Source organism: Equus caballus, chromosome 15, assembly GCF_041296265.1.
Source record: "Equus caballus isolate H_3958 breed thoroughbred chromosome 15, TB-T2T, whole genome shotgun sequence".
Taxonomy (NCBI): domain Eukaryota; kingdom Metazoa; phylum Chordata; class Mammalia; order Perissodactyla; family Equidae; genus Equus; species Equus caballus.
This window is the reverse complement of record NC_091698.1, coordinates 31,526,336-31,549,763: the sequence shown is the minus strand read 5'-3', so window position 1 is coordinate 31,549,763 and position 23,428 is coordinate 31,526,336. Positions and strand designations below refer to the sequence as shown.

Genomic DNA, 23,428 nt, shown 5'->3' with positions numbered 1-23,428 from the left:
GAATGGGGCTCCAGCTTCCCTCTGAGCACCCCAAAGACCCTAAAGCAGGAAGGTCCCGAGAATGGACTTCCACAGGAGGCAGCCACCACCGCCCCACACTGGGCCCCCCGCCTGGGTGGAGGTGGCCCTGACCATACTTAGCAGCTCCTCTGAATGGAGGTCAGGTGAGAAAGCTGCTCTGGTTAACAGCCCTTCTCCATTGTTCCCTGGGATCAGAGAGATTGGCAAGTTACAGCCCTGCTCTGCCATCTTGAGGTTCCTTATCTCTGAAGCAGAGGCCTCCCTGGGAAAACTGTGCTCCCTATTGTCTCATATAACTTGTCCTAGTTGATATCAAGGGCCTCTGCCATTGTCATATGGGCTTGACCTATCAACACTGGAGGGCGGGGATGAAAGATGGTGAGCTAAAAGTAACAAAATGCTGAAATCACTCAAGAAGAGAGGACGGGACTCTTAAAAGAGACAGCTCCCCTCAGGGCAGGTGACCTCTGCCCTGTTACACTTAGGAATGTCTTGGAGGTGGGTGGGGTAGTCTGAGAATGGCCTGGAACATGCTGCAACTGGAGGAGCTGTCTGTTCTCCAAATGTGTCCAAATGTGCCCCTTGGAGCTGGCGAGATGGTGACATTTGTAGACCTAATCACCACCATGCTCAGCTGACATCACGGCAGCCATAAAATCTCCTATAATTCTGAAGGCCACACTCATCTTGCTTTTTGTTCCATTACTCCAGGATCCCAAAAGGCCCTAGTATCTGAAAAGAGTGTTCTGGGCCTGGTGACCACAGAGGAAGGCCCTTCCTTCTGTGTCCCCGTGCACAGCACTCGTTGGTTCCCAGGGCTCGTCTTACCTCATTCTCCCCCTGCCCAGGAGGTACTGCCGGAGCCCCATCAGCGGCATCCCCTGCAGCCCAGGAGAGGGAGTGCGGTCTGTAGATGGGCACAGGGAATGGAGGGGTGGTGTGCCCGCTGGAATCAGATGTGCCGTCCCCTAAACCTGGCTCCCCTTCCAGCTCCCATGGCACCCCGCCTCCTGGGACTGGAGGCTCCAGGGTCTGTGGGCTCTGGGTCCCAGTCCTCACGTCTGCTGGGAAGTCTGGGAACCCCCAGGAAAAGCGCTCTTCGGAAGCACTGGCGTCTGAGCAAGGGCTGTCCAGGAAGAGGGGATTGTCGAAGAACACGCTCTCCTCCTCGGCACCCCACTCTGGGGAAGAATCTGGGGTTCCCTTCCCCGGCCACACGAGGTTCTGGTTCTCCCCCTCAGGCCCACTGCTGTCTTCCCCCAAAGCCTCTTCCACGGGTGGGCCGGGGCGGAGGCCCAAGTCCCGGGGGCCCACAGGGCTGGAGGAGAAAGTAGGTAGGTCTGTAGGGGCCGGGGGGAGGCAGCATCTCAGCTCGGCCCTGAGCCCCTCCGTCTTCTCCAGCTCCTCCTCCAGGTCCAGGACGCACATCTGGGCCTGCAGGATGCCCGCCCAGAACACCACCTGAGTGGACGTGCTCTGGCTCTGCCTTAAGTCCCCCTGGGAAGAGCCGCTCCCCAGGTGCGTGGCTTCTGTGCTGGAGCCCCTGGGAGGAGCATCTTGCCTTGCGGAATCAGGAGGGTCAGAGGCGCAGATCTGTTCTCCACAAGGTTTCGGAGGGTCAGGATGGCCACATGTTTCCCTCAGGTGCACTCCTGGGTGGGGCTGCAGGTTGTCTCCCAAATAGATGTTGAGAAATTCCACGGGTTCGGGGTGTTCAGAGAGTCTGTCGTCACCCATCCTCCACAGAGAGCAAGCTGCGCAGGAGCCCCCAGCAGTGTCTGCCTTCACAGTCCCATTGTGTGGATCAGGGGGAGTGCTGGCCAGGCGGGCAACTGGGAATCCACATCTACCCTGGAAGTGCCCAAAGCAAATTCGGGTTAGCAAAGCCTGTCAGCCCCCGGAAGCACACGGCTGGTGTGTCAGATGTCTTCTGGAGGGCTGGCCACATCCATGGCCGTGGCTAATTCAAATCAATTGGAACTGCCCTCCACAGCTCTGCTGGGGGTGAGAAGTGTGCCATATATGCCTCCCCACCCCACGATCTCGACTGCTTGCAGCACGGTGGCACCTGCTCCAAAGATACCCGTATGCTGGTTGGAGGTGGCCCAAACGACTTAGCTTAAAAAGATGAACTGGTCAAACCTGATCCTTCTTGTGGGAATTCGGATTGGAGAATGGAGAGACCAAGGTGGTTGGTAGCAGGAGCAGAAGATGAAAATGCCTCAAAACAGTGTGAAAGCAGCAGCAAGCCAAAACCGACATGTAAACCAAAGTATGTGGGAGCCAAGCAGACATAGGCTAGAGTTGAGGAGAATGGAACAGTCATTGGAGAAGCAAGTGCCCAGGAAACAAAGGCCACAGCCTGCCCTATTTCCACTTCCTACAGCTCCTGTCCTGGGCCTGCATCCTTTGCAAGGCTACTGGTTCTCATTTACAGCCATGCAACTTCACCCAGGTGGAAGCAGGTAGAGGGAACTTCACTAAGCTTGGCCCGGGCTCCTGGAGAGGGGACAATTCAGCTGAACTGGCAGACCAGAATGCCTTCTGAGGAGAAGGCTGGAGATGTGTGGCCGTGCCTGCCTGGGGCTACACCACATCTGCTCAGAGCTGGCCTGTCCATCGGCTACACTAGCACTCTGGGTAGGGCCCCGTCGGATGTGGCTGAATCTTGCAGGGTATATTCTAGAAGCATGAGTCTGCATCCCCTGTGTGTGGACCCCACTCTACATGGCTCTCGGGGTGGCCCTGCTTCTTCAGAACTGGCTTATTTTGATCCTGTGGACACCGTGAATTTGTAACGTGACCACTTTCCCTCTTGGTACTGACCCTTAGGACGGGCAGGGTTAAGTACACAGGCCCCTACAGCACGCATTTCCAGTATTAAACGCACCCCTGGCCTCATCACATCTTTTCTTATTTTCCCTTTGCCTCCCTTTCATCATTCACATATTTCTGTCATGAAGACTGTGTGTGTGCTTATAAGCTGTATTGAAATATTTCGGCATACAAAGGTATAAATAAACACACACACGCGAGCGCGCTCCCAACTTGTAACCACGTGTGACATCCACGAACCCACCTCTCCCCTACTTTATGGCCCACCATCAGACAGCCAACAAATGGGAGCCCTCAGAGCTGGAAAACCAAGGGCAGGTGGGGTCACCTGGAAAACATGGCTCGGTACTGTGCCTTCTTTCAGGAGAAGCCTGAGAGATGCGACAGGACCACGATGAATTTCCGTTTCTTATTCCTTTGAAAGTACCCTCCTAAAAGCCCCTCAAAAACAGAATCCCCCTCTGGGATTTCACCTCTCCTCTGTCCCAGCCCCCACACCCCTCACTTTAGCCTAGCAAGAATCTGTAACTGCTGAACTATGGGCCTCACGATTCTGAAGTGTTAGCACCCGCCACAAAGGCCCCCGTCCAGCCTCAGGGCCCGTCCATCACCGAGTTCTCTGTTGGCCTCTCCGATCGACTGTGACTTCCCTAAGGGTGGGCTGTTTCTTATTTTGGATCTTGTACGCGCTGCTCTGAATCAAATCAATTGGAACCAGTCTTGCCTTTCACTCTTCTCCTATGGGACCCCAACAATTTAGCTCAGCCTCACTCATCATTCTAGGTCCTACCTCTCCACCCCATACCCTGCCCCAGGTTATGGGCTGAGGATTCATATGGCTTGCTCCCTAAGTCCTGGGTCAGCCCAAGGGGCAGTACCTAGGTACCTTGCTGCCCCTAAGCAGCTGCCCATTTTCTACTCTCCATCCTCTCTGAGTAACAGGCCTGCTATAGTCCTACTTCCAAGGGGGAAGGGATGAGTGAGCCTCAGGATCCATCATCTAGACTCAGGCAACCCCTTGGATCCACACTTCCCTCCCCAGGCCTGCCTGGAGAATGGCCAAGTGTGAGTAAGGAGGTGGGACATCCCACCTCTGCAGCCTTCTCAAACAACCAGCCCAGAGTGTACAGGAAACACTGGGGAGCCAGCTCCATCTAGGAGACAGAGGGCAGAGGGGGAGAGAAGCACCTGGTTTACAGGAACCTGAACACGGGGCATCCCCAGCTCCCTTCCCAGACCCCGTGGCCGACCTCCCTTGCCCCCTCCTCCCTGCCAAGGCCTGGTCTATTCGTGCCCAGCTGGTTTCCCTCCCAAGACCCCTTCTCCGGTCCTCATTCCTCCACACCCTGACACATTGTGTCTGAAGGTGCCAGCCTCAGGGGCACATACCTGTGGGCATCAGAGCATTCTGCCCAGGTGGCATCAAATCCCCTGCTCTCACGAGTGACCTCACTTGACAGGAAAAGTTCAAACGCTAATAGTGGGAATGGGAATGGTGGGCAGAGGCCAGTGGAAAGGATGTTCTGCAGTCTTCATAAGACGGGCGTCCCATATGTTCCTCTTTGCACGTTTGTGTTTCTAAATAAATAGCATATGAAATAAAGCAGCCATACAGGTAAACGTTAATGACTCTGCTAGACACAAATGGGTACTGGATTTGCCTTCCCAGAAGATACTGGGTGTTCCTCTATGGATTCAAAGGGGACAAGAAAATCAGAGAAGCTACAGCAGCTTTCCAGAGACTGCAGAAGACAGCAGCTTTCTGGGACCTAAGGGAGGCGGGGCAGGCAGTGGGAGTGGAGGGGGTGAATGCAGACAGACAGATGGACAGCAGTTAGTGGGGGACGGAGGTATGTGGTTTGACTGCGCCATGGCTCCGAACCAATGAAACTCAACCTGGCTACACTCCATCCCTCAGTCTCTGATTTCAGAGCATTTATCTCGATGTGTCATTTCTAGCATGTTCACTCACAGGGTCTGGTTTGCCTCCCTTCCCAGAATGTAAGTGCCAAGGAGGCGGGTTCTTTGTGCTCCTTGTTCACCGCTGTCTCACTGCGGAAGTGGTGAAGGACTGAATCTCTCTAGTGACTAACTGTGTCACACCCACTCCCAACTACAAAGTTCTCGGGGGCACGCCGTTAGGCTTTCGTTCAAGTAGGTCAGACAGTTAAAGGTTAGTGTTGACTCGAGAAGTCCAGGACCACCCATGAGACACATGGGGTTCCAGAGGCTGATGGGACAGGCTCCTGGTCCCAGGTAGGCAGTTCCACATGGATGGCACACAACTTCATGGTAGGGTTGCTACATTTAACAAACATATATTTGGGACATGCTTATACTAAAAATCTACTCATTGTTTATCTGAAATTCAAATTTAACTGGGCATTCTGTACTTTATCTGGCAAACAAATCTGATGGGGAAGGTATAAAGAATGTACCAAGCCGCTGCAAAATGCCAGTTATCAGCTCAGTGCTTTACAGCCATGAGCTCATCTGTCTTGCCAGACACTCCGTGAACGAAGCGAGTAGTAACATCTCCTTCCCACTAAGCAGCTAAGGCTCAAAGAGCTCCAGAAATGTGCCCAGGAAGCTCAGCTAGTCAGTGTGGGAGCTGGGGTCTGAACCCAGGGCTGCAGCTCCCTTGAGCATCGCTCTCTTGAGCATCGCTCTCTTCCCAACCATAAATCAATTCCCTTGGACTTTCATCCATTCCCTTGTGAGGCAGAGAGTCACTCAAATTCATCTGTTTTCCCATTGTTCGGTGCAGCATCTGCTTGGCTCAGTGGCACTCCAGAAATATTTGTGAAAATAAGAAGAAAGACAGATGGAGGGACGGGGGGAGGAAGGGATAGACAGATGGCTAGATGGACAGAGGGAGGGATGAATGAGGGGATGAGGGGATGGATGGATGGATGGGATGGATCCTCAGAAAGCCTCCTCCTGAACAACCTGACTAGAGGACTGGGGAGACTGAGGCTGGGAGAAAGAAAGTCAGCATCCTTATGACCTTATGACTTCCTCCTGAGGGCCAGTCTGCCCATGAACCAATCACATCTTCCTCCCAGGAAGCCCAGCACCCTAAGGACAGAGCTTTCCCAGAGGTAGGCTCCTGGCAGACCAGCAGCCAAAATGCTCATATGGGTCCTGGCTCCTGGGCAGCAGCTGGACAGAGAGCAGACTTGAGGAGGACCCATTCAGTCACCTTGTCTGTGCTTTCCACTTGTGGAAGGGGCACTGTAAGTGCGTGTTTAAGAAGTTTTTTTTTTTTCTCTCTCTCTCTCCCCCCACTATTGCTCCTCCCTGAAAGGAGGGCTAGGATGACCTGAGGGGTGAGGTCACTTCTTATGGCCATCAAGGCAGTGCCCCAGTCACCTGACCTAGCAAGGGTCAAGGGTGCGGACCAGCCTCTGTTTCCTGGAGGTAGGATGGCACCTCTTAGGCAAAGGTGGACCAGGAACTGGGGAGCAGAGCCCAGGTCTTACGCATCTAGAATTTCCTTGGTTTACTTTTTTTTCACCCCTGGTATTCGATGAAATTTCTTTTGAAACCACCTGTCTCGGGTATGCTAACAGAACAAAGGAGGGCAAAGGTCTCTGCCACATGCCTCATAAGGGGAGTTTTGTGACCTCTAAAATAAAGTGGCCCTTCATTCTTCCAAGCACCGTGATGGCTCCGGAAGTTCAAGAATAAGTTCTGGGAGAAGTGGAACTGGCTCTTCTGAATCCAAGAAAATGCTATGAACTCCAGAAGACAGTGAGGGGAGGGAACGAAGAAGGAGCTGAGGTCCGGGAGGAGAGAGGTCTGCTCCACTGTGCGACCCCCTAGGGCTCCCACCTTGAGCACAGCTGACTATTTCAGGGAATTTTCACCACAAGGGGGCTTCCCATGGAGAACACGGCAGGGGCTAAGCTTGCGTCCAGGGGATGAGAGGTACAGGAACAAGAACTGACGGCTGAGGGACCAGGAGGACAGAATCCCTCCCTCCCCCACCCAGACCCCAAGCTGCGCTTTGAGGCAACGTCTTTAGTTGTTGGGCCAGGAAGGAGTGCAGCTGGCACGTAGACGGTACTTTCTGTGAGTGGATTTGCTTTTCACCCACTCCCGGGCACACAGCCTTGTCCTCCTGGCACTGCCTACACCTGGGGGCTCACAGACCAGACTCAGATCCCAACTATGGCTGAGGAGCCACTGACTCTGATCAAAAACTTCACCTGGTTCTTTATCTGTAAAATAAGGAAATAAGATGGAAGGAAGCTACTCTACAGGTTTGTTATAAATGGGAATGGACCTGAGTGCTGAGGCGGGCCTGGCTGACATTAGGTGCTCAGAAATACCACGTCCTGCCCAATTTAACTTTGCCATTTGCATGCCCATTTGGAGAAGCTAAAATAAACAAAAACAACCTTCCCTGAGTGCACAGGCTCAGCCCACAGGGTGCCCTCAGCTCTCAGCCTCCAGGAGGTGTCAGCCCTCAATCTCCTCTCTGGAATGTGTGTCTCTGTCCCTCTCTCCCTTTAAGCGTCCAGACTCAGCAAACACTCCTTCCTCTTGCCCTGGAAGGTTTTTCCTTCCTATGGAAAAAGCAAAGGCTCCTGGCCCGTCCAGGGATTAAGGAGATGACCTGTCCTGTCGCTGCACAGCCCTGGGCAGGAGGGCAGATGTCTTCCTTGAGGGCGCAGGTCAAGGATGGAGTTCCCCTATCTGGAGCTGCCGACACCCCTGCCTGAACCTGGGGCTGGAGCACCGTGAGAGACACGACTGGGGGGGCCCCACATCCTGCCCACACGAAAGCAGTCATCATGCAAATGTGCAGAGAGAGAGAGAAAGCCAAAGAGAGAGAGAGGTGCCAGTGGTGCTGAGGACCCTGTTGTGGGCTCAGCCGGGACTCGGGCAGGGAGAGAGAATGGAGAGATCAGAGAGGATGGGGGTCAAGAGGATGGGGGCAGAGTGTCAGCAGCTCTCCAGAGCAGCTGCTGCCTGGGAAGGGCAAGGACCACTTGGAGGTTTCCAGGCCAGGCCAGGCCTCCCTCACCCCTTCCTGGATCTCCCCCTCCCTCAACAAAGAACTCAGCAGCCCGGGTTCTAATCCCACCGGTGGGTGGTTCCTCATCCATAGAAGGAGGGAGCTCTGTGATGCTGGGAGACAAGCCCATTTGGGGCCCATTCCTTCAAAACTGGCTAAGGCCCAACAGTCCTGAGACATATTATCATGAGCTGATGACAGGGCACCACTCCCAGCCTTTTGGCAGAGGAGTGACTCCAATCACAGGATCTCAGGCCCTAGAATAAGAGGGCAGTAGCTGAGGGACTTCCCTCCCTGAGGCTCCCTTTAGCACAAGGATAACACCAACAACCAGAAGGCCTCATAGTGTCCCAAACGGTGACACTTTTCAGAGTGCAAAGGTTCCTCTCGTACATCAGGTCAACAGACCTAAACCAGAGCTGCCCTGGCAAACCAGCAAGTCGGTCCCCTCCCTCTGACACAGCTTCTCGGGTGGGGCCTGAAAGGTGGTGCTGGGAGCCCCCTAATGGCCGAGTCTGAGCTCCTGCAGTGACCGCACCCAAAGCTGCCCCCGCCCCAAAGCCCCAGTCAGTCGGGTCTTCCTCCCTCAAAGGCCTAGGGTCAATGAGGCCTTTGGCCACACAAGCCCCCACTAGGTACCACAGCCACAGCAGTCACCAGGGAGGCCCACAAGAGGTTTAGGAAGGGGCTTCCTTGGCCCCTTCACCCTTCACTACTGCAGACCTACAGGGGCTCTGGGGAGGCTGGGGTGAGTGGGGGCCAAAGTAGGAATCAGAGAAAGGGCCAGATTGGGAGGGGTAGGTTGAGGAAGGAGCAGGACTGAGAGAAGAAAGGGGAAGGGTGGGGGTGTAGCCCAAGGCCGGGCCCACAGCAAGTGCACACGCAGTAGGCCCACAGCGCCCTCCTTCCTGCCCACCTGCCCGGCCCCTGCCACAGGGGCCCACACATGACTCTCCGCATCCCCCGCTCCCCCCAGCTCCCTCCCAGCCCCCACCCCAAACAGGCCCACCTTGCTCACCTCCGAAGGACCCAGGAAGGGCTGAGTGGGCCTGGGCTCCCAGGAGCAGTTCCTGCTACACGGTCCGTCCACCCCGTGAATGATGAATGTGGCGGCTGGAGCTTCCGACTTCCGCTCCCCTCACCCCCACTCACTCAACCCTAGCGCTCCGCTCCCCGTGGCCTCCCCAGGGCTCCCTAGCTGCTCTGCACCTCACACTTCCTGCCCACAAGACAAGAGCCTCCGTTCCCAGGCCCAGTCACGGGCCCCCTTCTCCATCCCCCTGCTCCCTGGCAGCCCCTACCCTCTGCAGGGCCCTTCTCCCCCAGTCAAGGGCCTGAGAGAGAAAGGGGAAGATCTTGAGCCCTGGACTGTGAACAGGCGCCACCCCTTCCTCCCTGTGGTTCCCTCACCAGGTTCTCATCTCTGACCCAGCTCTCAGTTCCTTGCAGGGCACCCAGTGAAACAGAGGAGGGCCCCAGGTTGGGGGACTTTTGTTTTCTGTTTTTAACAAAGGACATTTCAACTTCTGTGTGGCTATGTGGTGTGGGTAATAACAGCACCTGATACAGTTGCCCTGTAGTTACAAAGTGTCCCCCAATACTATATTTTACTATACCCATTATACAGATCCATAGGCAGGCGCAGAGAGGTGAAGCCACTGCCCAGGGTTGCGCAGCTGGGAAGTCACAAAGCTGGGGTTAGAACTCAGAGCATCTGACCACATGAACAGACTGTCACCCGATCCCCATGGCTGAATTCCCGACATATGTCCGCAGGACACAGGTCACAGGTGTCCAAGAGTGTGAGACTGAGGCTGGTGGGAGCCACACTCACTGTAGCATTCTCTTCTCCGTCTACATGATCTACCTCTCCAGCCTCAACCACGACCAACTCCTCTGCTGAGCATCCAAAGAACCCCGCCCCAACCCAAGCTCTAATCCTCATAAATCCAACTGCACAGGAGACCCCTCCACTTGCAAGCCCCACAGGCATAGCACCTTGAGACGCAGGCCACCCCCGCCCACATTTAGAGCGCCGGCTCCTCCAGCTGCACTCCTCTGCAGGGACATGCCCACCAGATCTTTCTCTACCACATTCTGGCCACGCAGGAGCCTGGAATTCTCCGCTTCCCAGGCCCACATGGCCTCTTCCTCCCATGGGGGCACTGCATCGCTGCTCTGTGCAGCCCTAGACGTGGCGTGGGTGGGGATAGAGGGGTGGACAGGGCTTGGACCTGTGGGCAGGATGCACCCACCCGCATGCACGTGTGATACAAAGCCAGGGTGGGGAAGCAAAACAGGAGGGAGGCCAAGGGGGGCGCCGAGGGCTGGGGGATGGCTCTGCTGCAGCGGCCACATTCCGAAGAGGCTGAGAATCCTAACTAGTTATTGAGATGGGAGGTAGGAGAATAGGGTATCCTTTCTATGACAGTTTGTCAGCAGTAGTCATAACCTTTACATACTCGGGTGCATCAGATGGGGCCCGCCACCGTTCACTGTCTCGGGCTGGCTAATATTAGGGACAGCCTTACCTGAGGAGTACCTCAAACCCAATGCAACACAAACCTGGTGCATCGCCTCCCCAAGCTGCTCCTCCTTCTGTATTTGGGATTTGACAACACTCTTCCCAGCTGTGTAAGCCAGAAACCTCCAGTCACCTGGGCCTAAAGGCCAACCCTCCGCTCAGGCCTCCAGCCTCACAGGGCATCTCTGGAATGTGGCCACAACTCAGCCAGCACCTATTCCACCTGGTCCCTACACTAGAAGCTGCTTATCAGAAATAAAACACACGACCCCTGTCCTCAGGGAGCTTCCAACCTAGGGACAGAGACAGAAAATAAACAAGAGAACTAATCAATCAAAACCTGATTATAAATTGTGGTGAATGCTGGGGAGGGGAGGAGCAGGGAGAAAGGAGAGCAAGCAGCAGGCATGAGCTGCTGGGATGGGAGGTCAGGAAGCTTCTGCATCCCGGGGCAGAGGAGCCAGCATGTGAAGAGCATGGGGTGGGCATTTAGATAGAGGGAACCATGCGTCTCATCCCTTACCTAAGGCTGGAAAGGTCTCCAGAGTTCAGGGAACAGAAAGCAAGCCAGTGTGGCCAGAGCGGCTGGCCTGGGGGCTTTGGGGAGCGTGAGAGCAGATGGGGCTGAAGCAAAGGGCCAGGTCCCGAGGGGTCCTCAGTGGTAAGCCAGGGTGCATTTTAAGTGGGGAAATGAGGGGTCAAGGAGTATGTATACATGAGTTTTTAAGATCATCTGTCTGCTGTATGGAAAACAGACAGCCAAAGCTCTGCGAGAGCAGGGAGACCAGTCAGGGGGCTCTGTGGCCGTCCAGGTGAGGTGGGACAGTGGCTTGGAGAGGAGCAGAAATGGCAGGGAAGGGGAGGCAGAGGACGTGGGATATGCATTGGGGATGATTGGTACCATCTGCCAGTGAAGCAGATGCGAGGTGTAAAGATGAGCAAGAAGTCAGGGGAAACTTCTAGATTTCTGGCTTGAGCAACTGGATGGGTGGTAATGGCCTTTGTTGAAATGGGAAAGAATTGGGGCTTAGGGGAGAAAATGAAGAGTTTGATTTTCCAAATAGTAGGTTTGAGATACTCAAGCGGGCAACTGGAAAACGTGCCTCGAGTTGACGGGAGGGGCTGGGCTGGAGAAATGAGCTCGTGTGTGACCGGCAGAAGGGTGGTCCATGCAGGCGGCTGGTGGGGCCCACCCAGGAGAAGCCTGCAAAGAAGAGTGAGCAGGGGCTGTCAGGGAGGCGAGGGAAACATGAAAGAGCGTGTCGTCACAGAGACAAGCGAGGAGATAACCTTAGAGGGAGGAAGTGGTTGGCTGTGTCAAATGCTACTAGAAAGCCTAAGGAAGAGCAAAGTGACCATCGAATGTGGCCACACGGAGGTTACAGACAGGTGGGGGGCGGGAGAGCAATGGGGGCAGAAGCCAGGAGACCCCGACATGAGGACTGATCAGGTGAGGTGAGGACCTGGGGTCAGCCTCCATCCTCACCTCTTCGACTCTTGTCTGCCCCGTCCAGTCCAGCGTCTACACCACCCCAGGGATGCTGGGCACGCTCGGCTCCCGGTGGCTGGAATGGCGCCGGTCAGGCGAGACACCAGCGATCTGCCTCCTCCACGTGTCTGTGAGTCCACGTCCTCCCCCGACTGTGAATGCTCCAGGGCAAGGACTGGTCCACACACCCTTACAGCTGCCCAGGTTGTGGAGCAGAGCACCTGGCTCATAACTGCTCCACAACCATCTGATGAATGAGTAAGAGCTGCTCGTCTTCTCTTCCTGGATCACTTCAAGACAATACACAGGAAGGGGGACCTGCCTCTCTCCCCTTTCCTCCCAGGCAATGGGTCTGATGTGTGTATGGCGTGTTGTGTTTGGGGCGCTATGGGGGGTGGTTAGGGTGGCTCCTGCTTACACCAAACTTCAGGAAGAGACTCGCAGACTCCCATAGTCACCAACTCTGTTCCATCTCCTACAACTCTCGTCTCCTTCCCAAGACTGCACGGAGCAGAACTCTGGATGGGGGATCCCTGGGTCCAGGCTCCAGCTGGGGAGGGTGTGTGACTCAGATGAGGGCAGGCAGAGGGGAAACTGGTTCCTGCCCCCAGAGCCCCTGCCAGTGGTGAGCTTTGATATGCACCGACCCCCAACTCCTGGGGTACCCTACCCAGCCCACTGTCCCCCTCCCCAGGGCCCAGAGGACACAGAGCCTCCTGACCTGACCACAGTCCCCAGACAGGCAGCCCTGCCAGGCAGCCCCTTCCTGCCTCCCTTGAGGTGAGTGACTTCCTGTTTGCCCGCAGAGGAAGCTGCTCAGCACAGGTCAGGAGGCAGCTTCTCACGAGCTGAGCACAGAAGAGGGTGGAGCCCACCCTCCAGGAGAGGAGCCCACCTGACTTATAACTACCCTTGACCTCGTCCAAGGGCCCTCTGTGCTGACTTTCACCAGGCCCTTTACAAGCCTACCTCCAATCCCTACGAGGCTGGGGTGGCAGTGGGGTGTTACTATCCCCACTCTACAGAATGGATGAAGAGACTGAGGGTCAGAGCAGTTACTCAGGTCCACACAGGCAGGGACGGTAAAGCTGGATTTGAACTCAGCACTGCTGAACCCCACTTTGAACCACACTTTCTGCTATGCCCTGTTACCCTGCATCCTGCAGCTATGAAGGAGCAGGTGTTCTTTCCAAGCAAACAGTGCTACTGACGGTGTAAGCCTGAACTCACTTCTCCTGGCTCAAAGCTCATAAAAACTCATGAGCTGATGGAGCTCACTGCCATCCTTCCAAGGGCAGCAGCTGGCGGGCAAGGTGACAGCAGAGGCCAGAAGCACCACAACAGGTTCCCATGGCCCTGAATTTGTCTCCGTAAACGTTCTGTCCTTTAGGGAGGCCTGAGAGTCAGGCTGCCCCATGCTCCCTCCTCCAGAGAAGGCTCTGTTCCCTCCCAGCTCAGCGACCTCAACAAGCCTGGGCCCTCAGGGAGGACAGACAGGAGGTCACCGGCCTGCTTAAACATTCCTCTGCCAGGTTAGATGTTTACCATCCTGCTGGCCAGCTTGCCTGTGGGCTCCCTGGGGTTGGGAGCAGAGAGCAGGGTGACTGAGCCCACGGCAGGGGTCAAAGGCACGCCCTCTGTAACATCTGTGGTCTTAGAACGGGAGGCAGACGTCTCTCCAAGGCAGGGCAATGAGGAAAGGCAGCCCAATCCAGTGCTAACACCATCACCGGCCTCCCAACACAGACACGGCACCAACACCCCATGCAGCTTCCTGGAGAAAGGCAGGAAGTGACGGTGAAAGTGAATGACAAGCTGCTCTCTCTTCGACTTGGTTGCCCCATCCCAGGGATGGCACAGTGACCCGGGGAGGCCGTCCCTACCCTGCCCGTGGACAGACGCCCAGGCCACAGCTCCCTGGCTCTCTTCTCCCTCGGCGCCAGAGTCCATCCCCAGCTCTCCCAAGGCTCGCCTTCTTGGCTCCCTCCCAACCCAGAGTGTCTTTCGATTCGCCCCTTTCCCTGCAGCCAGTGTCCTGGGGCTGTCCTTCTCAGGCAAGCAGTGACCAGGGCTCTCTAGCTATTCACCTCTGTCCTGAGCACCCTTGGCACCCAGAAGATGCCGCCAAACATCCGCTGAAGCTCACGTGCATGCAGTTACTCATAACGCGCAAATGCTCACAACCTAACATCCCAATGGGGAACTGGATAAACAGATTATGGTGTAGCCACAGAGCCATTCGGTGAACCCCTGCAACCTTTAACTACCTTGTTTTTGAAGAGTATTTAATGAAGTGGAAAGATGCTCACAGCACGTTATGAAGTAAGGAAGTTGATTATATACTCAGTATGATCTCAATTTTTTAAAAACTCATATTTAGGCAATAAGATAACAAAAACATTGGTTGACAGCAGTTATCTGTGCACCGTAACACACAGACGATGTTAAGTTCTCTGTGCTTTTGGTATGTACCTAATTTTTAAAAATAAATATGTATTCTGGTTATCAGCAGCAAAAATAATCAAGGTATTAGAAAATTAATTGTGTTGAATTAAATAATGATCAAATTTCTCTGCTCACTTTAAAGGCTGGGAGGTTCTTTGCCAACGCCCGGCCCCCATGGCGGGTGGAGGCTGAGAACCAGCATGGGACCAGAGAGGCCCAAGGGGGTCTGCACAGGCGTTTACTGTTTTTGACCCTTCACCATTGCCATCCTTCAAGTGGCTGCCAGTTGACCTCTCTGATGTAGGTTTGGGGACCCACTTGGAACTCCAGACTTGTAAGAAGACTATTTAAGGGTGAAGACATTTGAGATTCAACAGATGCCAAGAGAAGTCTTCTCAGAGCTTCTCTTATCTGACTAGAGCAGCAACTTCTGGGAAATAAGGCTGCCATAAATTCCTTCTTAGGGCAGACTTACTCCCAGAAGGGAGAACTCAATAAAATCTACCCCAAATCCTTTCTCGAGGAAAAATTTATGGCCCTGAGGGAGACTGGAAGACCATGCAAACCAGTAAAGACACACATTATCACAAATGTCCTCATCTCTCATTTGTTATCCTAAAAACCCATTTGTCTTTCCTAAAGAAACCTATTCGTTTTTCCCATAGAAGGCTTTTTCTCTCCCTTCTCTTTCCTCTACTAAGTTAGGTATACAAACCTTTAACTTTAACCATTTAACAAGCCAGCTACTCTTTGATTGGCTCCTGTGTGCATGCCAATAAACCTTCTTCTATTGTTAATCTGTCTTTTGTCAGTTTAATTCGCAGGTCCCAGTCACTAAACCTAAGAGGGTAGAGGAAAAGTTTTTTCCCTCTCCTACACAGCAAAGATTACCTCCTCTATGAATCCACAAATCTAAAGCTGTGTTTGCCTAAGCAGGTATGTGGTACACATAATGAACATTTTTAATAGTTAAGCATTTATTTGAATATGCAGTACAAAATATAACTGATGCAGCAAACCACTGATTTCATAGATGTTATTGCTCAGGATCACACTAAATAATGCCTAACTTTATGTCATTTTTTTCAAATTATGTGTATTCAAGGAAAAATATTAAATAAAATAGCATAGGTGGAAAACTCTTATGTCAAAAATCATGACAAGATATGCAAATGAGTAGACACTTTGCACAGCTGAATCTGAACTCTCAAGCATTTACTCCTTTGGAGCAAGAACTGGGAGTCTTCCTTATAAGGCTAATTAGCCTCGATCGGCCATCAACTGCTGAACAGGAATTCAGGCTTACAGTTAGCAGGAGAGCAAGGCTCTGGGGTTACACGAAACAGAGAACAGGTATGCTCCCACGAGATGAAGGAGGAAGGCAAAGCTCAGAGCAGGGTGAGGATTCCGCTGGGGGTGCCCATGCTTAACCCCATCCATAGCCACAAAGCCCTGGCTTCCTAGTGCCCCTCCATGCCAGCAGAGCCAATCCACGCTCTATCACAGTCACCCCAGGGACAGAGGGAGCGGCCAGGCTTGGTAGCTCGTGGCAGGAACAGCACTGGGGAAGAGGGCCTGCCCACCTGTGCTTCCTGAGGCCACTTCCCTCCAGGCGGCCTCGGCACTCCTATGCATGGTCACAGGCAGCACTGAGAGACACCAGCAAGGCAGGCAGCCCTCCTCCTGTGTCCCTGTTTGTAACGGCCCCCACTCCCCTGCCCAGGTCCCCTTCCTGGAGGATGCTTTCTGAGGTTGTCTTGCCAGGAAAGGGTAGAGTTCGAAAGTGCAGCGTGTCTCCCCAGCTGGCTGGGCCTGTCCATCCACTTCTCCCTGCATACCTGCCCCGGGCTCTGCTCCGCCCGCAGCCTCTCCTGCCCTTCACTGTCTCCCAGGGCGACCTCACCTCCTCACTGAAGAGTCCCAAACCCTCTCCAGCCCCGAGTCCTAACTGCCGATGGAATCCTCCAGCCCTCTGTGAGGACTTCAGATTTGGTAGCGTGCCCTTGTGCCCGTGAGCATGCCTCCCCGTCCCTGCACCCCAGGCCTGCCCCTCCTGGGTCCCGTCTATGTCATCACTTCAGCCTGGTTGCCCAAGTTAGCAGCCTTGACACCAGCCTTGACCCCTCACGCCTCAGCTGCCCATCCTGCTGGTTCTCCCTCCCAGGGAGGCCCCACTGCACCACCCTCACACAGAGCCCGCTCCTCTCTTGTCTAGAGAACTGCAGGGACCTCCTGCCTCTCGGGTTCACATCTACAGTCCACCCTAATGCTCCTCCTGCCCTTGGAAGTCTTTTCTGACTGGCCCCCACCCCAGTGCCTCTCCCGTCTAGCCTTTAGGGAAAGTCCTACTGACATCTGAGACCCCCAGGCTCTCCAGGGACCACACACCCCATCCCAAGCTACGGCCCCAGAAGCCTGTAGGGCTTCCTGAATGTTCCTGCTACTCTAGCACGTCGGCGTGTTCTCTTGCTGTGCTCTTGGTCAGCTCTGTTCCCTCCCCCATTCTCCTTTCCATCTATCGAACAATCTTTCTAGCCCAATCCGTAAGAATCAACTGTTAGGATAATACCATAATTCCAACCATGGAATGCAGTGCAGCAACCAGAAGCAACAAACCAAGTGTTCACGCAGCAGAGACATCTTTATAAAATCAACTCAGTTTTAAAAAGTAAGAGGATCGTGATTTGTGGCACAGCACAATTTATGTAAGTTTAAAACACATGCATGTATAAATCAACATCATATATTCCTCTAACATACGTCCAGCTCCCAGGATAAACATACAAATATATCAGAGCGGCTGCTGCTCCCAGGCGCGGGGGAAGGTGGTGAGGGGCCGTCAGTGAGGCTAGAGATGAGCGATGAAGAGGAAACAATAAGACCCCTTATAAGTCAATAACCAAAAAAGTAAAAGACCAAAATCCAATTTAAACCATAGGCCAAGGACATGAATAGTCCACAGAAAGACAAATAGCTTAAAACATATGTGAGGCTCACAACGCCACTCACTATAAAGAAATACCCATTAAAGCTACAACACGATGCCATTTTTTATCTGTCAAATGGGCAAGAAATAAAAGTTGGAAACACACCGAGTTGGCGGCACCAAGGGGGAACAAGCGGTCTCAGAAGTGATAAGCCACACCGGGCCTTCAGAAAGCAGGCGGGCAGCATCCGTCAAGCTCTGAAATACACGTAACTTTCAAACCAATAATTCTATGTTTACGAATCTCTCCTGCTGAAACGCCCCAGGAGGGAGCGAATATGTAGACACAGCCATGCTTAATGCATTCTTGTCTGCCACAGCAAACAAACTTTAAAAATGGGGAAAACAACCTAGAAGCCCATGCAGGACTGCTAGATAAACATGGTACGTCCATTCAATGGGATGGTACACATTTACTGAAAAAGGGTGAAGGACATCTCTATGTCCTGAATCAGAACAATAAATATATGAAGTGAAAAAAAAAGGAAAGAAGGTATAGGGACCAGCCCTGTGGCCAAGTGGTTAAAGTTACACGTGCTCCACTTCGGCAGCCCAGGTTTGCAGGTTCAGATCCTGGGTGTGGACCTGCACTGCTCACCAGCCATGCTGTGGTGGCGACCCACAAACAAAGTAGAGGAAGACTGGCACAGATGTTAGCTCAGGGCTAATCTTCCTCAAAAACAAAAAAAAGAGGAATATTGGCAACGGATGTTAGCTCAGGGTAAGTCTTCCTCAGCAAAAAAAAAAAATATAGAGACCTGAGAATTATTACCATTTGTGTAAAAAAAATAGAAAAGAGAAGGTACACATTCATATACGCTTGTTTACAAACAGAATATATCTCTCCGGAAGTATTCTCAAAAAACTGCCTCTGAAGAGGAGAACTGGGGATCAGAGGACAGGAGAGGGAGGGAGATATGTTCTCTCTGACCACCCCCACCCCCACTCTCAGGACAATGGAGCCCTTCTCCCTGCTGACCAACTGTCCCTTCATGCAAATCGTCTCTCCCCTTCCCTCCCCTCTCTCCCTCCCCCTTTTCCTCTCTGAGCACTTGTCTCTAAACTGTACCACTTGGTTCTAAATCCTGACTTCACTTCCCAGCTACGTAAAAGCAGGGAACCTTCTTACTCTCTCTGGGCCTCAGTTTTCTCATCCGTGAATGGGATAGCACACACTCACAGACGTGCTGTGAGGATTACTGATGTTTGCACATAACGTGCTCAGAGGAAAGCCTGGCATACAATACACGTCAATTATTATATACTCTCCTGTTTTTCTTTTAAGCCTACTAGTGAGATCACCTAATTAGTTTAAGAATGAAAGATTATTGGAATTTTCCCAGATGGCATTTCAAATGCCAGTCTTTCTCCCCATCTCCAGTTTCCCGAGTTTTTACTGATTTGAAAAGCTCGGGGTCTGCCTCCCACTTTAGCTCTCTTGTATGGCACCACAATGTTCTGACGGATGCTGGGGTGAGTAAGAATAGCCAGTGATACTTCCCCCGCCAAGAGAGGCGCTCTGCATCTCTGGTGATCACCTGTCCCCCTCCACGGTGGAGACCACCAGGCCTGACCCGGAGTTTGCTTGGGAGCATGTAAATCTCCCTGCCACGGCAGCTGGGGGCATCACCTGCTTTCCTTTCTCTGGTCATCAGGCTGAGTCCTGCCCCTGCCTGTTCCCCCAGCAGGTTGAGCATGTGCCTCCTTCATGCCTGGGGCCCTGTGCACTTGCTGTTCCCTCTGTCTGGAATGTTCCACCCTTAGATCGTCACATGACTGTGTCTTATCTAGGCTCGGCCTGTCCTGACCACTCTACTGAACACAGCAGGTCCCATCACCTGCTAACCCCTGGCTTGGCTTGTCGTCATAGCATTTACCCACCATGAGTTAAAAGTGCTGTTACTGTTGTTTATTGTCCATTTCTTCCCACCAGAAAATAAGCGCTGTGAGGGGAAGGACTGTCTTGTTTACTGATATATCCATGACACCTGGAATACTACCTACAATTTATGGGCCCTCAACAAGTATTTGTTGAATGAATAAACAAATGAACAAGTGACCCAACACAGCACGTTTTCTGGGGAAGCTTAAATCTCTGACTTAGATTTAAGCTTCCCAACAAGAAATATACTCTCAAGATTCCACAGAGGCGCTACCCACCCCATGTCCACTGCTCACTGATCCCCTGTAGGCAGCTCATGAGTCCCTGCTCGCAGTAACAGAGGACATCCTATCCCGTGCCCCCAGAGTTTTAGGGCTGGAAAATGGTACCATTTCCCCCCCCCCTCATTTAGAAAGATGCTTGCTACCTTTTCTAGCTCAAGGCCAATTTCTCTTATTTATTTCACTGTCATGCCCATCATCACCCTGTTCTGTTTTCTTTTTTTTTAACAGCACTTATCACTCTCCGACATACTGTAATCCATCTGCTTAGTTGCTTATTCTCTCTCTCCTACAACTCAGATGTAAGCGAGAGCAGTTGAAGTCTCAGTGCCCACATGCCTGATTAGCAGCTAGCACTAGATAAATATTTGTTGAATGAATGAATGACTTTTCTTCATACTCCCCACAGAGAGGAAATATCACATCTGGAAGAAAAGAATCACTCAGTACCATCCGCTGTCTAAACTTGACCTGGGTGTGTTTCTCATGTAGAGGGGCTCATCGACATCCAATTAGTTGCTAATTACATTCAATCATCTCTGAGTCCGGGAAGGGCTAATGGAACCTAGGGGCTAACAGAACCTAATGAGGTTCAACGGCAGATGGAGCCCCCAGGTGCCCAGGCCTTCACTTTGATACTGGCCTTCTGACCTCGACATGCAGGCCGTGGACACAGGGGTCGGGGTGAGTGCCTGACCAGAGCAGCAAAATCCATCTCGCAGCCTAGAAAAAGCCAACGAAGAACTCACATTCCCGGTCCGTCGTCCTTCTGAAAGAATAGGCTAGACTCAATCCTAGGGCCAGAAAGGAATCCTAGAGAGGATGTGAGTTTGTCAGCTGAGCAGACACTGTTTACCTTCCCAGGAATCTCGGATGCTTTCTGGCCAGACACACCCAGAAAGGCCAAGCAGGGAGAGGGGCCGGCATCCAAGGGGGTGGGGAAGAGCTGGGTTCTCCTCCATCCCATCCTGCAGCCAGCCTGCCAGGCCGGCCAGCTCCCATCAAGCAGGAACCCGCAGGGAGGAGGGCCCAGCCTGGCCATGGGCGTCAGGAGCCACTGAGGCACAGGGCAATGGGAGATAAGGAGTGAAGCCCTCTGTGTCGCCCAGTTCCAACACTGGATGGCTTTAAGCGCTGTCCCTGCTTTCCAGTGGGGCTTGGAGCCCAGATCCACCCGGCCTGGCTGGAGGAGCCTGTGGAGCCAGCTCACCCCAGGCCGGGCTGACTCTCCCAGTGGGGCACAGCCGAGCGTCCCCTTGCTGTCCCAGTTCCCGCCGCCCGATAAGACTGGATTCCCAGGCACTCCACTCGCTCTCCACCCTCCTGCAGCCTCTTCCCGGCTCACGCCCCCTTGCCCTCAGCATCCAGACCCCACAGCCCCCGCGCGCATGCCACGGGCTCAGCGCGCCCTGTGCACAGCACGCAGTCCCCGTCGAGGGCGGCGGCGGGGGCGCCCCCAGCCCGGCCCCTCCCACGTGCCCTTACCCATTTCCCGCTGGGCTCCTGCTGCGGCCTCCCGCCGGCCCGGGCGCCCCATGGCGCGGTGCCCAGGCGCGGGCCGGGCCGGCGAGGGCTGCGGGGCGGCGGCTGCGCGGGGGCCGGCCCGTCCAGCGCGGGCGCTCGCAGGAGGGACTGGGTTTCCGGGAGGGAGGGCGGCGGGCGGCGGCCGCGGGCCCGGCGGCGCGGGGCGGGGCGGGGCGGGCTGGGGGCGAAGCCGTCCGACTGGTCTGACCGCGCGGCGGGGGCTGGGCCGCTGGCAGGGCGGGCGCCTCCTGCACACCCGCGCCGCCGCCGCCCTGCCCTCTTGCAGCCGAGCCGCCGGCCCTCCAGACCCCGCTGGTTTATTTCCCCAGCGCAGAAACCGGAAACTGAGGCTAGACCCAGCTATGTGCACGTTTTGAGAAGGGTCATAATTTGGAGTCCCTACAAACCCATTATTTGCTATTTATCTCATGAGCACAAGAAAAAGATTGCATTATTTGAGTTCAGAATTTCCGCTGTCTGCGTGTCGACTTACGGTGAACTTTCGACAGCTGGTTTGGGAATTGGCGGCATGGTGGCAAATAGTTGTGTTTTGAAATTTGAACATAGTTTAGCAGACACATCCCAGACATAGCTTGGCAATGGCAAAAAACTCTTATTTTTCAATATCCCACTTGATGGAACTCTCTGGTTTCTATTTCTGTAACTATGTAAGGCACCATATGTGAAAAATGTGAATTAAGTGATGCCAAATTTCTAAAATATCCAGTAAGAGTTCAGCTTCCTTAGAGATTGACAACCTGGAGAATTCCATCTCTTTATCTGATGCTGCCTAAAATGGAGCTGACCAGGCCCTCTACAAACAAGAGCTACAGCTAATATTTCTTGTTAACTATGTGCCAGGCACTAAGCTCTCTATCAATCTTAACACGTTTAATCCTCACAAAAAACCTGTGAGGTAGGAAGCTTTCCATATAATGAGGAAACTGAGGCACAGAGAGGTTAAGTAACCTGACCAAGGCTACACAGTCAGTCAGGACCCAGAAGCCGTGCTTTACATGACCATACAACACTTCTGCTTTGTCTTCTTTAGATGGGGCCCTAATGCTAGGTGAGCAACCCTGTAACTTATTAATGGCACTGACTAGGCACTATGGGATAGAAGCTTGAACTAAATACTCCAAAAGTTTGCAGCCTATCAGGGGAGCTAAGCGGTTTTTTGTGATGTAAACTGGTGCTGGGCCCGGTAGGCAGGGGGGGGGGGGGGGGGGGGGGGGGGTTGGGGGGGGGTGGGGGGGGGGGGTTGGGGGGGGGTTGGGGGGGGGTGTAGGAGGGGTGCTGCCTGAGGGAAAGACTCTGGGGAAGGAGGGAGCCACAAAGAGGAGAGGCCCAACATCTGCATACAAACTCCCCCCAAATCCTTGGCCGAGTCTTGAATGAACACGCACGGGGCAAGGATCCAACTAACCCAAAGGAAAACAACCGCTGAACAGAGATTCGAGCAGCTCATTGCCTGCTGCTGGGGATTTGGAGTTCCAGTCCTGCCATCTTGGGGGGCTTGGTGAACACTTTGGACTCTCCATTGAAACCCAGAATGGCCACACTTAAGGGGTAAAGGGTATATCCCAGGATAAATGATTTCCCCTAGGATTAGGGACAAAACCAAAAGAAATCCATCCAAAGTCTAAAACCAAACCTCTGAAAAAGCAAGGTGAACGCCTAGTCATTTAACATCCTTCTAGAACAAAATTTGACGCTCTTCAGAGGCAAATAAGAGAATCCAGAGTGTCTACACTGTATCATTCACAATGTCCACTGAACAACAAACAAATGTTTAAACATTCAAAGAAACAAAAAATGTGCCATAGTCAAGAGAGAAAACAACCGGTCAATTAAAATAGACCCACTAAAAGGAAAAAACTTTCAAATTAAAGCAAAATTGTTTTCCTCTACACTCTCGAGTCTTCTGACACTAAATGTATAGGTTTTCTCCTGCTATTAAGTAATTTTCCAACTCTCCAGACACCAACTGAGTGTCCTACAATGGAATTATGATACCACCCAGAGTTAGCACAGACACCACAAGGTAAGGGCTCAGTCCCACAAGACTGCCCCACACTTCAGATGCCAACCTGTACTTCTGACCTACAGCCTATAAATCGAGGGCTCCCGGGACCCCTTCCTCAGGTGTGATAATTTGCTAGAACAGCTCACAGAACTGAGGAATGTGCTTTACTTACTATTACTAGTTTATTAGAAAGGTTATAACTCAGGAACAACCAAGTGAAAGAGATGCATAAGGCAAGGATAGAGAAGGGGTGTGGAGCTTCCATAACGTCTCCGGGCACACAACCCTCCTGGTACGTGGATGCCTTCACAAACCAGAAGCTCACCAAACCCTGTTGTTTAGGGTTTTTATGGAGGTTCCATTATGTAGGCATGATTGATTAAGTCATTGGC

The 23,428-nt window shown here is 53.2% G+C and overlaps 1 protein-coding gene across 9 annotated transcripts in view; it reads right to left on the bottom strand.

Moving 5' to 3' along the window:
* The window catches only part of PSD4 (pleckstrin and Sec7 domain containing 4), a 43,861-nt gene that overhangs the window by 13,793 nt on the left and 6,640 nt on the right, over positions 1 to 23,428 (bottom strand). The window contains exons 1-3 of one of the 9 annotated variants that reach the window (XM_023618746.2): positions 8,898 to 9,215; positions 4,246 to 4,434; positions 850 to 1,872 (exon numbers count right to left, since the gene is read on the bottom strand). In XM_023618746.2, coding sequence (XP_023474514.1) covers positions 850 to 1,758 — 909 coding nt within the window. In that variant the 5' untranslated portion in view covers positions 1,759 to 1,872; positions 4,246 to 4,434; positions 8,898 to 9,215. Of the gene's footprint in view, positions 1 to 132; positions 314 to 849; positions 1,873 to 4,245; positions 4,435 to 8,888; positions 9,269 to 11,889; positions 12,151 to 20,235; positions 20,295 to 20,971; positions 21,177 to 23,428 lie in introns of those variants that run through there. The other 8 variants (XM_023618747.2, XM_070236190.1, XM_023618748.2 and 5 more) reach the window with 8 other exon arrangements.